Source organism: Siniperca chuatsi, linkage group LG17, assembly GCF_020085105.1.
Source record: "Siniperca chuatsi isolate FFG_IHB_CAS linkage group LG17, ASM2008510v1, whole genome shotgun sequence".
NCBI lineage: Eukaryota > Metazoa > Chordata > Actinopteri > Centrarchiformes > Sinipercidae > Siniperca > Siniperca chuatsi.
The window spans coordinates 10,936,930-10,953,908 of NC_058058.1; the positions used below are offsets into that span (position 1 = coordinate 10,936,930).

The following is a 16,979-nucleotide window of genomic DNA, read 5'->3' on the forward strand; positions in this document are numbered from 1 at the left end:
AAGATATTCAGGTAAAGTTACAGGAGGATCTTAAAACCATAGGTAGAGCAAGGCTATGTCATTTTTGCTGAACACCACTCACTGTGGCCACAAGCTACAATTACAGAATAATGGTAAACGCTAAAATGTGCTCTGTTACTTCCTCTATATATATATATATATATATATATATATATATATATATATATATATATATATATATATATATATATATATATATACATATACATATATATATATATATACATACATACATACATACAGGGTTCTGCGCAGTATCTTTGCTGTTCCCAGTACTGCACTCTTCTGGACCGAGATGTCTGGTGTTCTTCCAGGGATCTGCTGTAGCCACTCCTCCAGTTTGGGGGTCACTGCCCCGAGTGCTCCGATGACCACGGGCACCACTGTTGCCTTCACCTTCCAGGCCTTCTCCAGCTCTTCTCTGAGCCCTTGGTACTTCTCTAATTTCTCATGTTCCTTTTTCCTGATGTTGCCATCACTTGGTATCGCCACATCAACCACAACGGCTTTCCTGCTGTTTGTCAACCACCACGATGTCAGGCTGGTTCGCCATTACCATTCTGTCAGTCTGGATCTGGAAGTCCCACAGGATCTTGGCTCGGTCATTCTCTACCACCTTTGGAGGTGTTTCCCACTTTGACCTCGGGGTTTCCAGTCCATACTCAGTGCAGATGTTCCTGTACACTATGCCAGCTACTTGGTTATGGCGCTCCATGTATGCTTTTCCTGCCAGCATCTTACACTCTGCAGTTATGTGCTGGATTGTCTCAGGGGCCTCTTTGCACAGCCTACACCTTGGGTCTTGTCTGGTGTTGTAGATCTGGGCCTCTATTGCTCTGGTGCTCAGGGCCTGCTCCTGTGCAGCCATGATGAGTGCCTCTGTGCTGTCCTTCAATCCAGCCCGCTCTAGCCATTGGTAGGACTTCTTGATATCAGCCACTTCAGTTATGTTCCGGTGGTACATCCCGTGTAGGGGTTTGTCGTCCCATGATGGTCCTTCCTCCAGCACGTCTTCCTCTGTTCCCCATTGCCTGAGACATTCCCTGAGCACGTCATCTGTTGGGGCCTTATTTTGGATGTACTTGTGGATCTTGGATGTTTCATCCTGGATAGTGGCTCTCACACTTACTAGTCCACGGCCGCCTTCCTTACGGCTAGCGTACAGTCTCAGGGTGCTGGATTTGGGATGGAACCCTCAGGGGTTGCCAGTGATCACTGGCAGGGCGTAGCTGTTTATTGCTTGGGCCTTGTTCTTGCCATTGAGCTGACTTCTTAGGACTTGCCTTACTCGTTGGAGGTATTTGGCCGTTGCCGTCTTCCTTGTTGCCTCTTCGAGGTTGCCATTTGCCTGTGGTATTCCAAGGTACTTGTAACCGTCCTCAATGTCTGCTATTGTTCCTTCTGGGAGTGAGACCCCTTCTGTGTGGACTACCTTCCCTCTCTTTGTCACCATTCGACTGCACTTCTCAAGCCCGAATGACATCCCAATGTCAGAGCTGTAGATCCTGGTGGTGTGGATCAGTGAATCGATGTCCCGCTCGCTCTTAGCGTATAGCTTGATGTCATCCATGTAGAGGAGGTGACTGATGGTGGCCCCGTTCCTGAGTCGGTATCCATAGCCAGTCTTGTTGATTATTTGGCTGAGGGGGTTCAGTCCTATGCAGAACAGCAGTGGGGACAGAGCATCTCCTTGGTATATGCCACATTTGATGGATACTTGTGCAAGTGGCTTGCCATTGGCCCCCTGATCCATGTGTGCGACATTGAATATGCTTTCTTGTAATCAATCCAGGCAGTGCACAGGAGTTGGTGTTTGGTTCCTCTACCAATGCCCTATATATATACACACACACATATATATATATATATATATATATATATATATATATATATATATATATATATATGTGTATATATATGTGTGTATATATATATATTTATATATATATATATATATATATATATATATATATATATATATATATATATATATATATATATATATATATGTGTGTATATATATGTGTATATATATATTTATATATATATATATATATATATACATACACAAGCAACATCAGTGACACCCGTCCTGTCATAACCTGCAGTTATATTGTTAAGTTAATCCAGCTGTAAGATTTAAGGCCTGAAAGCTTAGTGTCAACAAAACTCAACCACTTCAAGTGTTTTGGGCATCACAAGAATCATAAACTTACTTAGACTATTGCGCTGACATGTTTGTACAACCATCCAATGTTGTCAGAAATATTGTTCCCCTGCAGTAACACACAAAGTGCACAAGTCAAATGTTTCAAAGAATTTATTTCATTGGCGTTACAATATATTTTTTTGTGACTTTATGGTAATTTAGTAAATAGTAGTAAATATTTATTGCTTCTTCAGAACAGCTGTCATCGTACACTCTTCTCTTTCACAGGGAGGCAGCGCTCTATGCTGTCCTCAAGATGGCACTTGGATCCCTATTTTTTGCAGATAAAGTACTCGTGGCACATCCGAGTGAGGCAGAAGACCATGTTGCCAAACTCGTTGAAGTCCACACTGTTGTCCTTGTTTGTGTCCAGGTCCTTGAAGATGCGATCCACCGCTGCCTTGTCATTGGCTTTCTGCAGGTGAGAAAAGTGACAGCAAACATGTAGACTGGCTATACACAACTTTCAGACATACACATTAAACTGGGAAGAATTGTCACTGGGCATGTGCACGAGTACTACAGGCTGTGATGATGCACAAATTCTACCAAGAGCATTTGCCATCCTCTCTATACAATGCACCACAACACACATGTACAGTAAGCCAGTGTGCATCCTGCTGGTTGTGCAGAACTGAGATAGATAGAGGTCAGAGGTCACTCACCCCCAGCAGATCTCCTAGTTCATTCTGAAGCAGCTCTCTCAGCTCTGCCTTACTCAGGGTGTGCTTGTCCCCCTCCTTGCCAGCGTATTTACTGAAGGATTTGATGAGGAGCTCCATAGCCTTCTGGATGTCAGACATGATGATAGCTGGTTTAAGAGGACAGAAAGAAAAAAAAGAGTTAAATGGTGACACATGGAAATTTACCTCTTGTCCCTGCATTGGTTGCACTGTCATCAGAGTGTTTATACATTATGATGGCATGGGTTCAGGTCTGGTTGGCCTTGTATTTTCCTTACATATTTTCAGATGACTAACTGAAGAAGTTGCTTAAGGATGATGCTCTCATTTAATGCTGCTATGACTGTTAACTTCCACTGGTGCGCACTATTACAGATCATGTGGCATTGTGGTCAAATTGGGAATGTTAACAAAGGACAGCATTTATATCCACAACTTGGAGGAATGTTTGCAGGCGAAGGAAAGAGAATAGGCATCTGAGTTCATGTCTGAGAGGTAAAACTGGGTTTTAACTCTCAACTGAGTTTTTTTTTTAACACTGAGTATTGTTCTTCTGACATACTGTTCCCCCCTGCTACAGTTTAAGTGGCTTTATTCATATACTGTAATTATAGAGACAAAAGATCTACATATAGTAGCAAAATATATACATAAAGAAATGCATACTAATTTCATTCATTAAGAGCTCTTGAACAGCAAGCAGTGGCTGGCATAATTGCTTTTGTCTCTGCCAGTGTTTTTCTCAGGGGTTTTCTGTGGAGCTGGATAAAAATAAACCCTGGGTTTCCACCCGGGCCCAGCCACTCTTATTTCCCCTTGTCACCGGTTTCTAATGCAGCGTCTCTGCCGAGTTACACAGGACATTGTTATGGCAACAGCTTAATCTCTCCAGGTAACTCTTGATTTAAGTCCCAGTACTGATGTCTGAAGTCTGTTCTTCTAATGCTGTATGTCTGAAAAGTGTATTTTCCACTGACTCCATGAACCCAAGAGGATCAGTTCTGGTTGCATTCTGACTCACATGGTGCAGCTCCCTCTCTGGGGTGTGGTAAGCATAGGAAACAGTGGCATCAGAGGGTTTGTAAACAGATGGGAATTGTGGAGGAAGAGAGCACAAAACGAATACCATATTACTGTTCTGATGTTTGATTTGGTTTTAATTAAAGGTAAGAATGAAACCTTGATGCTAACTTCTGAATGTACAATGCATCAATAAAAGGACATTCCAGGTTTTAAGTTAGCCAAACAACTGGCATCGGAGCAAAATGAGCAATGTCTGATGCAATGTTAAGTTTCACAAGCAATGAGGAGAAGTCATAATTGGCTCAAAAACACAAAATGCACACCGAGCTGGTAACTTCGCAGTTGTGTTTTATACAAATAAAATGCATTGAAATGACAATAAAGTTGTTGCATTCAAAAGAATTTCCTATTGGAAAATGTTTTGGTGCCTTTTTTTAGTAGTAAATGAAATCACACAACAAACAAAACAACATTGTTTAGATTTTATACTCACCAAAGCTGATTTGTAGAGATTTAAGGAGATTAGAGAGTGAACGGCAGTCTTAGAGGAGCTGTAGTGATGAAGAAATGGATGCAAAGGATGCTTTATACATTACCACACCCTTTATCCCTCCCTCCATAATGCTCCTTACATCTCCAACCACTCCTACTTCTCCCCCTGTGTCTTGTCACTTTTTTCATTTCCCAAAGTATTGTTGCTTAGAAAATCATAAACAAACAGCTGATGATTATTCATGCTGGTTGTTAGGGAGTCTGTTATGAACCATTTTACACTTCATGTCTACAGCATGATAAGCATATTGCGTGTTTGTATTCAGGAAGGATTTTCAAACTCCTAAAAATGAGCATCATTTTTGATGTGTTAAAACTGTAGAGAGCCTGAGACATTTAGAAGAAGTTTAGCAGTGTGCTGTATCTTTAAGACAAAAATTAGATTTTTTGTACTTCATGTTTGTTACAGCTACAGTATAATTTAAGCCAACTTAGTCATGTAACAGTCTTTTCCCCCTGCTCTTTAATGCAGTGTATTAAAGGAGTTTGGGATTTTATGTTTACTTTACTATTAGTTCAATTGTTTTTTCCAAACAAAAATGATTGTTAACAGTATGTTAACTTTTAAGGAAATTGTTAAAGAAATGTATTTTGGGGGAAACGTTCAAAACTGTATATATTTGAATTTTTCTTGTTCATTGAAAGTTGAAGATGATGTTTTGCAAGCTGATGAAAGGAGGGATACAGCAATTACTTTGCAAACTGAATCACTTTTTGTAGTCACATACAGCTGCTCCATTTAGAGGCCACTTTTGTTAATCATTTAAAAGAAAATCCACAATTTGTGTAACACACTTTAGTCTTGACCCATGCAAAAACAAATCTATCAAGACTCTTGATGGCATGGTCAAGAGATAAAGCCCCGCCCCCCCAAAGAACTAACTTAATCATTACATATTGTTACTCATGCATTTTGAATCATAATTCCACTTTCTACAGGTTTGTCATTCTGTTATGGCTCTGTGCAACAAATCCCAAATACATTTTGACAGTTATGTATGTTTTAAGCTAAATGTGGCTCTTTTTGCATGTATCAGAGGGCACTTTAATTGTATATTGTACTAACTAATTTCTGGTGTTTTTTGTGTATATAATTGACTTTTTTCTATTTTTATTTAATTGTTTGAGATGCACATGATTCCAAAATGAAAACCCTGGGCTCTGTGACTCACTTAGTGTCGATTATTATGGTCCTGAGTAGGTCCTCTCTTTTTTTTTGTGGAGGCTGTGACTCACAGCCATGTCCCTAAAGCTCGTGACTCACACTGCAGAAAGCAGAAATCAGAGACATGAAAATTAGCACTGTGGCAACTGTGTGTATATTTGTTTCTATGTGTGTGTGGTCTGTTGTATGACTTTGAGTTAGAAATCAAAGGTCTTTTCCTGTCTCTACTCTTTGGTCAGTGTATAATTGTTTTGGTCTCTAATTAACAACTTCAATCAAAGTCCAGTAAAGTACAGATCATAGGTTAGAAGTCAAGTCACTGTCACCAACGGTCATGTATTCCGAAAAGTTTTTACATATTTACTTTTTACATTGGACTGTCCTTTTTTGCTGTGTGGAAAACATTAGTCAGCGTTTTTTCCTGCCTTCTTCCTTCTCCATTTTACTCAGATCTACCAAATTAGGGAGAGAGTATCCATGGAAACCACATTCTGTATTATATCCAGCTATGATTCATATGAAACTATTTGCAATACAGCTGAAACGGTTTTAATAACTTCAAATACTCATGTCCAACATTATGATTTCAGTTATACTCTTCTGCCATCTAGTGGTCAAGCAGAAGTACACTGAAGAGAAAGCATATTTTCCTAGAGTGCTCATTTGCAGCTGTGTGTCGTTCTCAAAACGTGTTGCCCCAACTGAACCCCAAATGCCCCATATTACCACCTACAACACTTTTCAATTTAACATCCACCCAGGGCAGTATTGCCAGGATTTTAGAAATGCTGTGGGGTCATGAGTCTCTCCAATACTACCCCACACCACCTTTTTTGACCAGAAACCAAAAAGACGGTTGCTAATTTTTAAAATATTATTTGGATTTTAAATAAGAAGAAAAGTATTTTTTTTTTTTAGAGAGACACGGTAGAGAGGTGACAGGAAATGAGAAGAGAAAGAGATGAGGAATGACAAGCAACAAAGGTCTCTAACTGTATGCAAACTGGGGACATTGCTGTTAATGGTACACACCTTAACCCCTAAGCCACCAGAAATTGAGTCTGAAAATATTGCAGTCAGCTTATAAAATACCCATCATGTGTAAGGTTGCCCCCCCCCCCCTTTTTTTTACAGGCCTTTGTCCACAGCAAGAGTTTGCCTTGTCATAGCAGGAAAAGCACAGGTGTTAATGATAACATTAACAATGGTTTAGTTCTATTCAAGTGTCTTAGTAAGCCATGACAATGAGCCAGGACCCTAAGCAACTAAATGGAATTCAGCCATTATTTACACCTTCTTTTCCTGCTGTGACATGCTAAAAAGGCCTATGGTATCTATTTAAAATTTTGTGGCATATTCAATGTTTTTAATGACAGTTGTGTTTATGAACCTGTGATGATGCTGAAACTAAACTAAACTACAACCTCGTATCCATCCTTCAAAGATGGGGGCTAAGCCGGGATGGGATCCCATGAAGAAAACAGTGTCCACGTTGACTTTGAACAGTTTGTTGGTTGTTTTACTATTGCATGGTGGGGTAAAAAAATAAACTGTGCGCATATCCTTTCAGCTATCAATATAACTAGCAAAGCGTTGGCTCACATCTAAGTGAAAAAGGAATCAAACAAACACAGACATGAGGTACTTCAACATTTTTATAAGCTACATCATCAGCTATAACAAGAGCACAATAGTTTGATGTCATGGCAACGGCTATCAACCGGATGTTGGGAGGGTTGGTAGGTTCAGAACATTGGTGTTATTGTTTAACAAATTAAATTGTCCATAGAGAGGGGCTGTTCTGCCTGTGTGTGTCCAAGAAAGGTTTGGCATTAGTGAATGTTTGCTCATCTCTGAAGTCACACTAATCAACACCTTCACTGTGTAACAATTGAGAAATCTTAAAACTGTGAGAGTATGCAAGGTTTTAACAAAGGTTTTAACAAAGGTCATGATCTCAGGCGACAAGCTTTGGCCTGTTCATTGACCTCACAGATCAGGTCTCTTGTTTCATGCTTGGAGAGAATTATTCATCTTCACAAATAATGATTGTATTGTTTTAGGCCATATGATAAAAACACAGCATGTATATATATATCTATGCAACGACAGCTACACAAAAGGGATATTGAGAAAACAGTCAGCAAAGTAGGAATTCCTGGCTCTAAACTCTGTGGGTCACATGGGCGTGGTTCTTGTGTAATGTGAGGGGTGACTACAAACTAGCTGCACATGCATGCACGCACACACACACACACACACACACACACACACACACACACACACACACACACACACACACACACACACACACACACACACACAGTGTCGTAACCTAGCAACTTGAGTGTTTGCCCTGTAACCATGAACATTGGTAGGCCACAAACTAAGGCCCTACCCAAGGAGGTATGTGCGGGGCTTAAGGGACTCATGAGACTTCTTTGCCCTGAGTTTAGCCTTCCAGGCAGGCCTTACTCAGGCAGTTAACGTTCTGCCTACTTCACTGGGATTGGCCCTGACCTCATCTGTGGCTCAAACCCTACATTACAGAAGTTACATCTTAACCACTTAGGAGTAAAACATTTGATTGGTAGAGCTTGTCAGTGCCAGAACATAGCCTGAGAAGAAGTGTTGCCTGTGAGACTCGATTTAAGAGCAAAAAAAAAAAAATCTCTTTTCTGTTCAGGGAGAGGCAGAAGGAGGGGGTTATCCTGTTCGTCTCTCCGGTGGTATCCAACTTTCACCAGACATGAAACACAATGAAAAGAATTTTGTGGAAAAACAGTGGTGTACTGATCCGCTGTGCCTTGTGACTCAGGCCACAGTGCCCAAACTTTAGTCAGTTATAAAGCACCCTATCACCCAATTAATCTCTTCATGAATGCATCACAGTTTAGAGTGTTGCAACATCAGCTTCACAGAGAGGTGTGCTCATCACTAGAACATTCTGCAGATTCCTCAGAGCAGCGATAAGCACAACTTTATCAGATAGAGAGAGGTTAGTCTGTCCTTTCAAACCCAGGGAAGCATAAATTACATGTGGGAATTGCATCGTCATACCTAATGTCTCTGGTACAGTTGCCAAGGGAGTAGTAAGTACACTGATCTCTGGAATGAGCTTCACCAGGGTGTGAAATTAGCACAAACCAATGGCTGGGAAATAACTATGATTTGGGGATTTGTGTCCATTTTTAATACTTATACAAGTAAAAACTCAAGAGGCAGAGGTGCTTTTATATTTATAACTTGCAGGCCAACACATGTGCCTAAATATACAGTAACTTACACATACAATAACCACTAGACACAACAGGTTGGAAGTTCATCAGCGTATTTAATGGACAAGACATCTTTACAAATATTTAAATGCATTTTGGTTTCTTCTAGGCTCTTCTGTTGTCGTCTTTACTTCCTTCCCATCTTCAAGTGCAACTGATAGCACTGCTCACAGGCAATGGAAAGTCCAACAATCAGTGACACAAACTCCTCAAAGTCCACCTGGCCATCACCGTTGGTGTCCAGGTCCTTCATGATTTTGTCTACAGCAGCAGGGTCCTTCTGAGACTGGGTTAAAGAAGGGGGGTGAGGGGGGCATCAACAACAAAACTTTGGGTTATACTGTATTATGTGATAAGTGATATAATAATGAACTGTGTTTAAATTCTGGACACTGATTATGCACTTTACATGTGTGTCCCTTCTCACCTTAAGGAAGGTAGACAGCTCGTTCTCCATCAACTCTCTGAGCTCTCGCCGGTTGAGTGTGCCACTCCGGCTGTCCTTAGAGGCGTAACGGTGGAACACCTTGATGAGTGACTCCATGGCTCCTTCCAGTTCTGAAGGCATGATTGCTGAAATGCGTTTAGGCTGAAAAACAAAACAAGCCGAAAAAGAAATGGTTGAATATGATCACTGACACCATACAGTTTAGCTTCACTGAACGATTTTAACACAAGACCTCAGAGAACTTTCATGAAAAAAATGGAAATGACTGAATGGTCAACTTGCTTTGGCTGTGATACTTGATGTTAAACCTATCAAAAGACTCTTGTGCAAGAACATGTTCTACTGATGTCCTTATCTAAGGCTTTGAAGGGGCAGGGGTGAATTCAAAAGCCAAGGAACTGATCCTCTCAGTGTAAACAGTAGCCTTTCCTTGCATGAAACAAATGCTGGATTGACATATCAACAATCTGCCACCTCCTGCAGTGAGACGTATCTACATGACAGAGAAAGTATTCTATGTCAGACTCTGTTCCTGCACAAGAGGATAGTTATATTGCATTGTAGGAGAACATGTAGCCCAATGAAGGGGAAGCAACACTTTGCTCTAACGCCCTTCCCACTGATGAGTAATACTCAAGTGAATGAAGGTCTATCATTAGGTTGTTAGGACAAAAAAAAAAAACCAAACCCCACAGTTAAAAAAGGAGAAGTGGGAGGGAAAAGAGGCTTTGTGTGTTAGAGGGAATGGAAAACTTCAGCTGAATGAGGGGAAAGAAATGTGAGGAGATGGGAAACTATAGCAGCAGAGCACATGTATGTACATGCCTATAGTCCAACCACACCCTTTGTAGAGTAGGCTACCTGTAGGGACTCACTGTTAATACAAGAAAGTGGAATAAAATGCGATATACTCGAGAAAATAAGAGTATAGAGTTCTCATTATTGCTAAAAACTTAGAAAAAAGATGCAAAACCCAGGACAATCATATGAATACAATACACTGCATCATTTTTCAAAAGATGTAACCAAAAATACTTCTTGACAGAAGAAATTACACGAATTCTGTCAACTAGACTGGATCTGAAACAAAAATCGTTAACCACAGACATGCTTCCCAATCAGGAAAACTTTGATTGGCAGATAAAAACAAACTAATCCAATCCAATACTTCCCCATAACCAACCTGTTGTACCTACAGGCGTTATAGGGTTTATGCAAATCCTGACAAAGACACAGTTCTTACCGTGCAGGGCTGAGACGTGGTCGGCAGAGGAGAGGCTGGGAATGTTCAGTGGTCGGGAATATGTGCGGCAGAGATTTTATAGTCAGGCGCCGCCCTGACTGCTGTGCAGTGTGAGTCAAGCGAAATGGACCGTGGACCCTGTCTGTCGACTGAGTGTGGCTGGATGATGGGCGGTAACACCATAGTAATAAACTTAGGTTTGGCAGTTGTCAGACTAACTTTTTATTTCTTCAATAATAAGATTACAGTGGAGTTGTCAACAAGTAAATAAATATAGCCTAGCACTATATATGTTTTACTGCTACAATAATAACGGTAGAAGTAATAATTATAATAAATCAATCATATTGCATACCATTTTTAACAGTTTTCTGATAATTCTAATCTTAAATCATGTATAGGCTGTAGGAGAAAATGCAACGATGATGATATGATTAATAATCGGTTAATCACGTTACAAATGAAATGTTTGTGTGCTATAAGTCAGTTTCTGCCATCCGTAACACTACCGGTATGCTGCAAGACAAGACCAGTGCCTTCAGGTTTTTGTTGAGTGTTTGTAGACTCATGCTGAATGGCGTCATTACAGAAAATAAACTCAAAGAAATAGGCTAATGAGCAACCCAAATAGAGGATTTGTTACAAGCAAAGAAGAGAGCTTGCTGGACTACTGACGACAAAACATGGAGTTAATGAATGGAGCTCAATGTAATCAGCAGCAAAGCCAATCATTAGCATAAGACCACACACACAAGATAAATTCAGTAAACAAGAGTTCCTCAGTGACTGAGCGACTTGCAACACATGCAGTGTGAGTGGATATAGCCTAAATCAGCAAAAATCACTGTTAACATTTTTGTTAATGTTCCTATGAGAAACTTACATAGTGTGCAATAGTGTTGCTCTATAGGGACTAAATCTACATTCCAGCACACCCTCGTCCTATTTGAAGATGTTTTAAAAAAAAAAGATTATATGTATATATGTATATATATAATAAAATCAATACATAGCAGTCCAGTACTTTAATGTGCATTATTCTGAAAGGGGCCATTCTGCAAAATGAGTACTTTTACTTTAGGTACTTTCATTAAAGCTCTTTGGACTGCTTTGGTAAATTCGCTATAATAAATGAATTGTGGGCCCTCTTGTGGTCAAACATGGTATTACAAACTGACACTGCTTCATCTGGGAATGAACATGCACATTTGAATAATAAAGCTACCTTTGTTCTTCATGAGAGGTCTGCTTTCGCTTTTGTTAAATGATTATATAAGTCATATTCTCCTCTTATGCTCATTAACAGACTAAGCAATGGAGGATTTGAAAAATGTAGCAGTGTCCTTTACTTAAGTAAAAGTAGCAAAACTGCAATCTACAAATACTCCATTACAAATAAAAGTCCTGCATCCAAAAGTACAAAATTAGCCTATTATCAGTTAAATGTACTAAAACATCAAAAGTAAAAGTACTTTCGTGGCTTGCCAAGCCAGGGAACCAGGAAAGCAGGAGTTGGACCCAAATGCAGACGCACAGGCAGGGCAAGTGTAGTTCAGTGATTTAATGACAAAGAAAAAAATACAAGGGCTTTCATGGATTGTGCAGGCAGAGAACAAACCAGGAAAAGCAGTCCATTATTGTGCACCTGACCCTGAAACAGGGTTCCTATTTAAATTTGCACAGATTTTTAATGCTAAGCTTCCAGTTTCTTTTACCGATGACTACTGATTTCTTATATTGTTATTTAACTGTTGCTCAGAGGCATCTTTATCTCTTTCTGCCCTTTCACTTGTCAGTCTGGTTGAACCATTGTGCAGCGTTTTGTTCTCTTGTACAAAACACAACATATAGAGTATTCCTCTTAGCCATCTTACTTTACCGAATCAAGCTTTTGTAGCAGGTGACAGCAAACTTTTAAATGCTAGTGAGAAATTATTTATTTCTTCCCATATAGAAAACACAAATACCCAGAGCCTCCTCTCACCAGGACACAACAACAGTGAAGTTGCTGTTGTTGTCCTTTGCTATGTAAACTCTCCAGTGGTGGAAAGTATCTAAGTATATTTACTAAAGTCCCGTACTTAAGAACAACTTTGAGGTACTTGTACTACATTAAATATTTCCATGTTATGCTAGTTTAAATGTACTTTTTACTCCACTACATTTATCTGACAGCTACAGATACTTTTTAGATTCAAATTTAAATACAAAACATATGATCAGTTTATATAACATGATACATTGTGAAAGATTAAAAAACTCAACAGTATATAAAGTAATTAGAATCAGCCCAACCTCAACTGGCTACAACATTAAAATGATGCCCACATGTTATGTTAATGTAAAGTAATGTTAATGATTCAATAATAATAATCCAGTAATATAATTAATAATGATAATGACACTCCAAAAGGGGTCTTTTTGCATGATACATGATACTTTTACTTTCGATACTTTCAGTACATTCTGAAAGCAGGACTTTTACTTGTAATGGAATTACATTACTACTTTTTCTTAAGTAAAGTCTCAGTATGTCTTTCACCACTGGTAAACGCAGACAGCTGTCAGGAGTCTTGTGATTCTTCTCACAATTGTGTTTACTGACCACCCAGCACATGGTTCTTGCCTAACCAGCTCTCTGTTAAATTCATACACCACACCCAAAAAGTATTTAAAAATAACAACCTTTGCATTATGCTCCTGAGCTGAGTTTGGTTAAGTCAGATCCAATCTAATCCAACTTAACTGCATGAGCTGCAGCTTATCTGATTCTTTGAATTGCTCTACACAAATGTGTGACGGTGTATTGTTGGGCTAACACCAGACTGACAGGTTTTAGGTGTTCTCCAGTGGTTTGCACTCCACACTCACAGTGCTTCCTTCTTTGAGTTGCTACATGCTGTGCAGCCTGGTTCTGACACTACAGGAGAGTATGCTTTAATATAGAGTTAATGCAGTGTGTCCCACAAATGGCTTTCTTTTTATCTGTCTGCTGTGGCTTGATTGGATTTATCCTTTCATGAATTTAATTCTTACACCGAATGGCACGTTCTATTGACGAGTTGTGCTCACTGTCTATTGTGCATCAAACCATGAAAAAAAAAAAGAATACACAATATTAAGTAACTGCTAAGATCCTCCCTCTGGATGTAAATTCTCGTCAATGTAATGTTATGTACATACAATTTGAGTGCCTTTGCACTCTATTTCATCTCAGAATTTGGACAAACATTTTGATCCATCTCGCCATAAGAATTTTGTTCCAATTTGTAGCTACAGTTGAATTGATGAATGTTAAAATGCAGGTTAATTTGTAACCACATATGCTGATGTAGACTTGTGACCTTAGGTACCCCACACTTCTGGAAAAGATTAACACTATATACACTATAATACTTTCCCCTCAATAACTTTTGTTTATCTTGTTCTAATTTTAGGAAAGCATCAAAATCTCAATGAATTAAGGTAATAAAAGTAATGTGCACCTCCTTGGTGTATTTAGGTGTCACTAAATGATTGTTTAGCAGTGTCAGGGTCTGTCAGTACTTTTCTAAATCATAAATATTTGTTGGACAGGATACCTTAAATACCAGGGTGTGGCAGAGCCAGGGAGTGTCTTCGACATGCTCCTTTATTTAGACCCTCACAGACTGCCTTCTCTTCACTGTGTGGACTCATCTTTCGAATCCAGGTAGGAACAGGGTGGAACAAAATTAGTATAAATGCATACAGGCATTGCTTTTCTTTTATAGCATGGTTTTTCAAAACTTAATACCTGTTTTGCTGTGATAAAATTGCTTGGACAGTAACTGTAGTCTTATATTTGAATAATTATTGCTGATTGTATGTTAAACTGCTGCCAGCAGGCTTTTGATAAATACCCTTTAATTGCATGGTTTCTGATTTCACGTACTTGCTTCAGTGAGGCTGCTTTACCTTTTGACAGGTGTGTAAAAAACTTTAAGAGAAATGCTGAAAATGTTGGTCCTGACCTTTTTAGAATTATGTTTATGGTCAGTTCAGTCAGTCTGCATCCCTGTTCTTCTTACATTGCCTATTATTATGATATAATAAGATATATAACAGATAATAGATATAATATTAGGATGATGATAATCATTGTTATTATTATTGATTTCATTATTATCTGTCTAGATCCTCTACACTCTAAAAATGTGCAGTATTCCTTCCTTAACTGGTTTGGAAACGGCTGTGGCCGCCATGTTCGGTGTCTTCATTTCACATCAAGGGACAAATGGAAAACTGACCAAAGCAGAGTTTTTAAATGTACTGAAGGAGGAACTGCCTGCTTTTGAAAAGGTGAGGAAAATCATCAATCATCATACTCTGTGACACTGCATCCCTGCAAGTAACTGCAATAACTGAATACGAGTTTGTTTTGGTGCCACTGGTTCAGACATGTCACTAATAAAATGCAAAAGCAAGGTGCAAGGCAGGATGTAGACAGGCATAAGGCCTTTCTGCAAAGTTTAGCACTAGAATTAATTAAATATTGACATGCATTAGAAAAGTTCACATATTTAGTTTGAGGATTCTGCAAAGCACCCTACACTCAAAGCTAATGGTCAATAAACAAAATAGAAATCATTTAAACTCTTTTTGGGCACATGGCAGGAGCAATATTTGAAACTAATTATTTGTTTAATTTCTTCACATATTGAAACTGATTTGAGAAAAAAAACACCAAGTCAAAGTAGTCATTGTATCTGCATTGTACTAAAATTTGAATTCATTTTTTACTTTGTGCAATATGACATGGTATGACATATTCCCTTTTTTCATTATAGAAGGCAACAGATGACTTAATGAAACAACCACATGTACTTATGTTTGTATTCCATCCATGCAGGGAGACTGTGGAGAAGAGATATTCGCCTGTGTGGACCTGGACGAGGATGGGTTTGTGGACTTCAAAGAGTTTGCCCTACTGGTTGCCTCATATGCCTGGGGTAGCTTTGACATGCTCCAAGAGGCCCTCAAAGCTATGGAAGAGAAAGCATCAAAATAGCCTGTAATGAATGTGTAAAACACTATCGACGGGACATGAACATCTGACCTATGTGGTTTCATATCACAATAATAAAAGTGATTTTGTTCCAATCTTGCTTGCTTGTTTTTTTTAATTAGGTCTGTAGAAGAAGCGTATAGAGAAAGGATTTTTATTTTGTTATTTCCAAGCACAAGCTATGTTACATTTAAGACTTTTAAAGACCTTTTAAATACCACATAGAATGCAATTTAATACCTTTTTCACAATCATACCGACCAAAGTATGAAAGTATGATGGAAAAGCAGCAGGGACAACAAGGCCTGGAATGATTTATTATTATATCATTATAACATTTTTTTTTCAGTACTTCCCAGCAGTATAGTAGTAGTAGTAATAAGTGTCATAAATGTATAGATGGATTAACCAAATGAAATATGATTAATTAATTTAAGTTCAAGGCAAGAAAAGACTTTTGCAAATTAAATTTAAGATTTTTAAATACCTTCTGAGACCCCTTTTTTTGTTGAGAAAACTTATTTCAAGTCCAGCAGAGACCCTGCATAATGACTGTGAATAGAAATTGACCACAAAGTAAAAATAAATCTAACCATAAGTGAAATTGTTTGCATTTTCAAATACAAAACAGTTTCTATACTCAGGAACTATTTTAAAATACTTCTACTTTACTTGAGTATTCCCATTTTATGTTAATACTGCGACTCTACTACATTTAGAAGGAAATACTCCTCTACATATATTTGACAGCTTTAGTCACTCCTTACTTTGCAGATTAAGATTTTACATACAAACCATGTAATCATTTTATAGAATATGATGCACTGTTATAGATTAAATTACATGCCTGTTTAAAAAGTAGTTAAACTTAGCTTCACATCCACCAGCTACAACATTAAAATATTGTTTACATGTTATTGCATCAGTAGTAATAATCACATTAAGAAGTTTACACAAAGGAACTGGGTTCTACTTCTGACAAACATCACAGGTAATGTTGTCACTCCCAGTGACGTTCTGGCTTAGCAGTTAACTCCAAGGCATAGAGCAACATAGTGGCCAAAATGTATTATTTCACCTGGGACATTGGTTAGCTTTTCTCTGTGCAGGGCTACCATATCATTTTCTGAGGATCCTGAAAACGTTTACCTCTCCACAGCCTGTAGATTACTGTAAACGGTCGAAGATGTTGGTCCTCGAGGAAACCATACGGCTTGATTAGAGATCCACATGTTTTATAATAGAGGATTCAGACCTATTTTCCCCTCCTATGACATCAAGCTTCCACCCTGCAGTGAGCCACATCATTTGAAGGCATCCGGTGCAGGATG

At 38.8% G+C, this 16,979-nt stretch overlaps 2 protein-coding genes and 2 long non-coding RNA genes across 8 annotated transcripts; 1 reads left to right on the forward strand and 3 right to left on the reverse strand.

Annotated features, from left to right (window-relative positions):
• Positions 1–2,326: 2,326 nt before the first annotated feature.
• On the reverse strand, positions 2,327–4,586 carry LOC122864801 (ictacalcin-like). Of its 2 annotated transcripts, XM_044172479.1 has the most exons (4): positions 4,430–4,521; positions 3,935–3,951; positions 2,896–3,041; positions 2,327–2,645 (listed from the first exon to the last, which is right to left on the reverse strand). In XM_044172479.1, the coding sequence occupies exons 3-4, from the start codon at positions 3,031–3,033 to the stop codon at positions 2,502–2,504; spliced, it is 282 nt and encodes a 93-aa protein (XP_044028414.1). In that variant the 5' UTR covers positions 3,034–3,041; positions 3,935–3,951; positions 4,430–4,521; the 3' UTR covers positions 2,327–2,501. The 2 variants fall into 2 exon arrangements, with proteins under 2 accessions (XP_044028414.1, XP_044028413.1); XM_044172478.1 differs by lacking the exon at positions 3,935–3,951 and having other exon boundaries at positions 4,430–4,586.
• Positions 4,587–8,967: 4,381 nt separating this feature from the next.
• On the reverse strand, positions 8,968–10,769 carry s100a10a (S100 calcium binding protein A10a). The gene is made up of 3 exons (XM_044172598.1): positions 10,623–10,769; positions 9,359–9,520; positions 8,968–9,217 (listed from the first exon to the last, which is right to left on the reverse strand). Exons 2-3 carry the CDS (start codon positions 9,497–9,499, stop codon positions 9,059–9,061), a joined length of 300 nt encoding a protein of 99 aa, XP_044028533.1. The 5' UTR covers positions 9,500–9,520; positions 10,623–10,769; the 3' UTR covers positions 8,968–9,058.
• An 11-nt stretch (positions 10,770–10,780) lies between these two features.
• LOC122864870 lies at positions 10,781–15,743 on the forward strand. Of its 4 annotated transcripts, none has more exons than XR_006375326.1 (5): positions 10,781–10,795; positions 14,060–14,087; positions 14,199–14,313; positions 14,778–14,942; positions 15,493–15,743. It is a non-coding gene; the product is annotated as an uncharacterized LOC122864870 (long non-coding RNA). The 4 variants fall into 4 exon arrangements; XR_006375323.1 differs by having other exon boundaries at positions 10,792–10,806; XR_006375324.1 differs by lacking the exon at positions 10,781–10,795 and adding an exon at positions 10,805–10,819.
• On the reverse strand, positions 15,544–16,967 carry LOC122864871. Its single transcript, XR_006375327.1, has 2 exons — positions 16,798–16,967; positions 15,544–16,200 (listed from the first exon to the last, which is right to left on the reverse strand). It is a non-coding gene; the product is annotated as an uncharacterized LOC122864871 (long non-coding RNA).
• Between the last annotated feature and the right edge of the window lie 12 nt (positions 16,968–16,979).

Bases quoted from the DNA above. Each gene is read 5' to 3' on its own strand.
- LOC122864801 (XM_044172478.1), bottom strand. From the start codon at position 3,033: ATGTCTGACATCCAGAAGGCTATGGAGCTCCTCATCAAATCCTTCAGT. The intron at 2,646-2,895 runs GTGAGTGACCTC...TCTCACCTGCAG, and splicing joins AACTAGGAGATCTGCTGGGG to AAAGCCAATGACAAGGCAGC.
- s100a10a (XM_044172598.1), bottom strand. From the start codon at position 9,499: ATGCCTTCAGAACTGGAAGGAGCCATGGAGTCACTCATCAAGGTGTTC. The intron at 9,218-9,358 runs GTGAGAAGGGAC...TCTTTAACCCAG, and splicing joins AGCTGTCTACCTTCCTTAAG to TCTCAGAAGGACCCTGCTGC.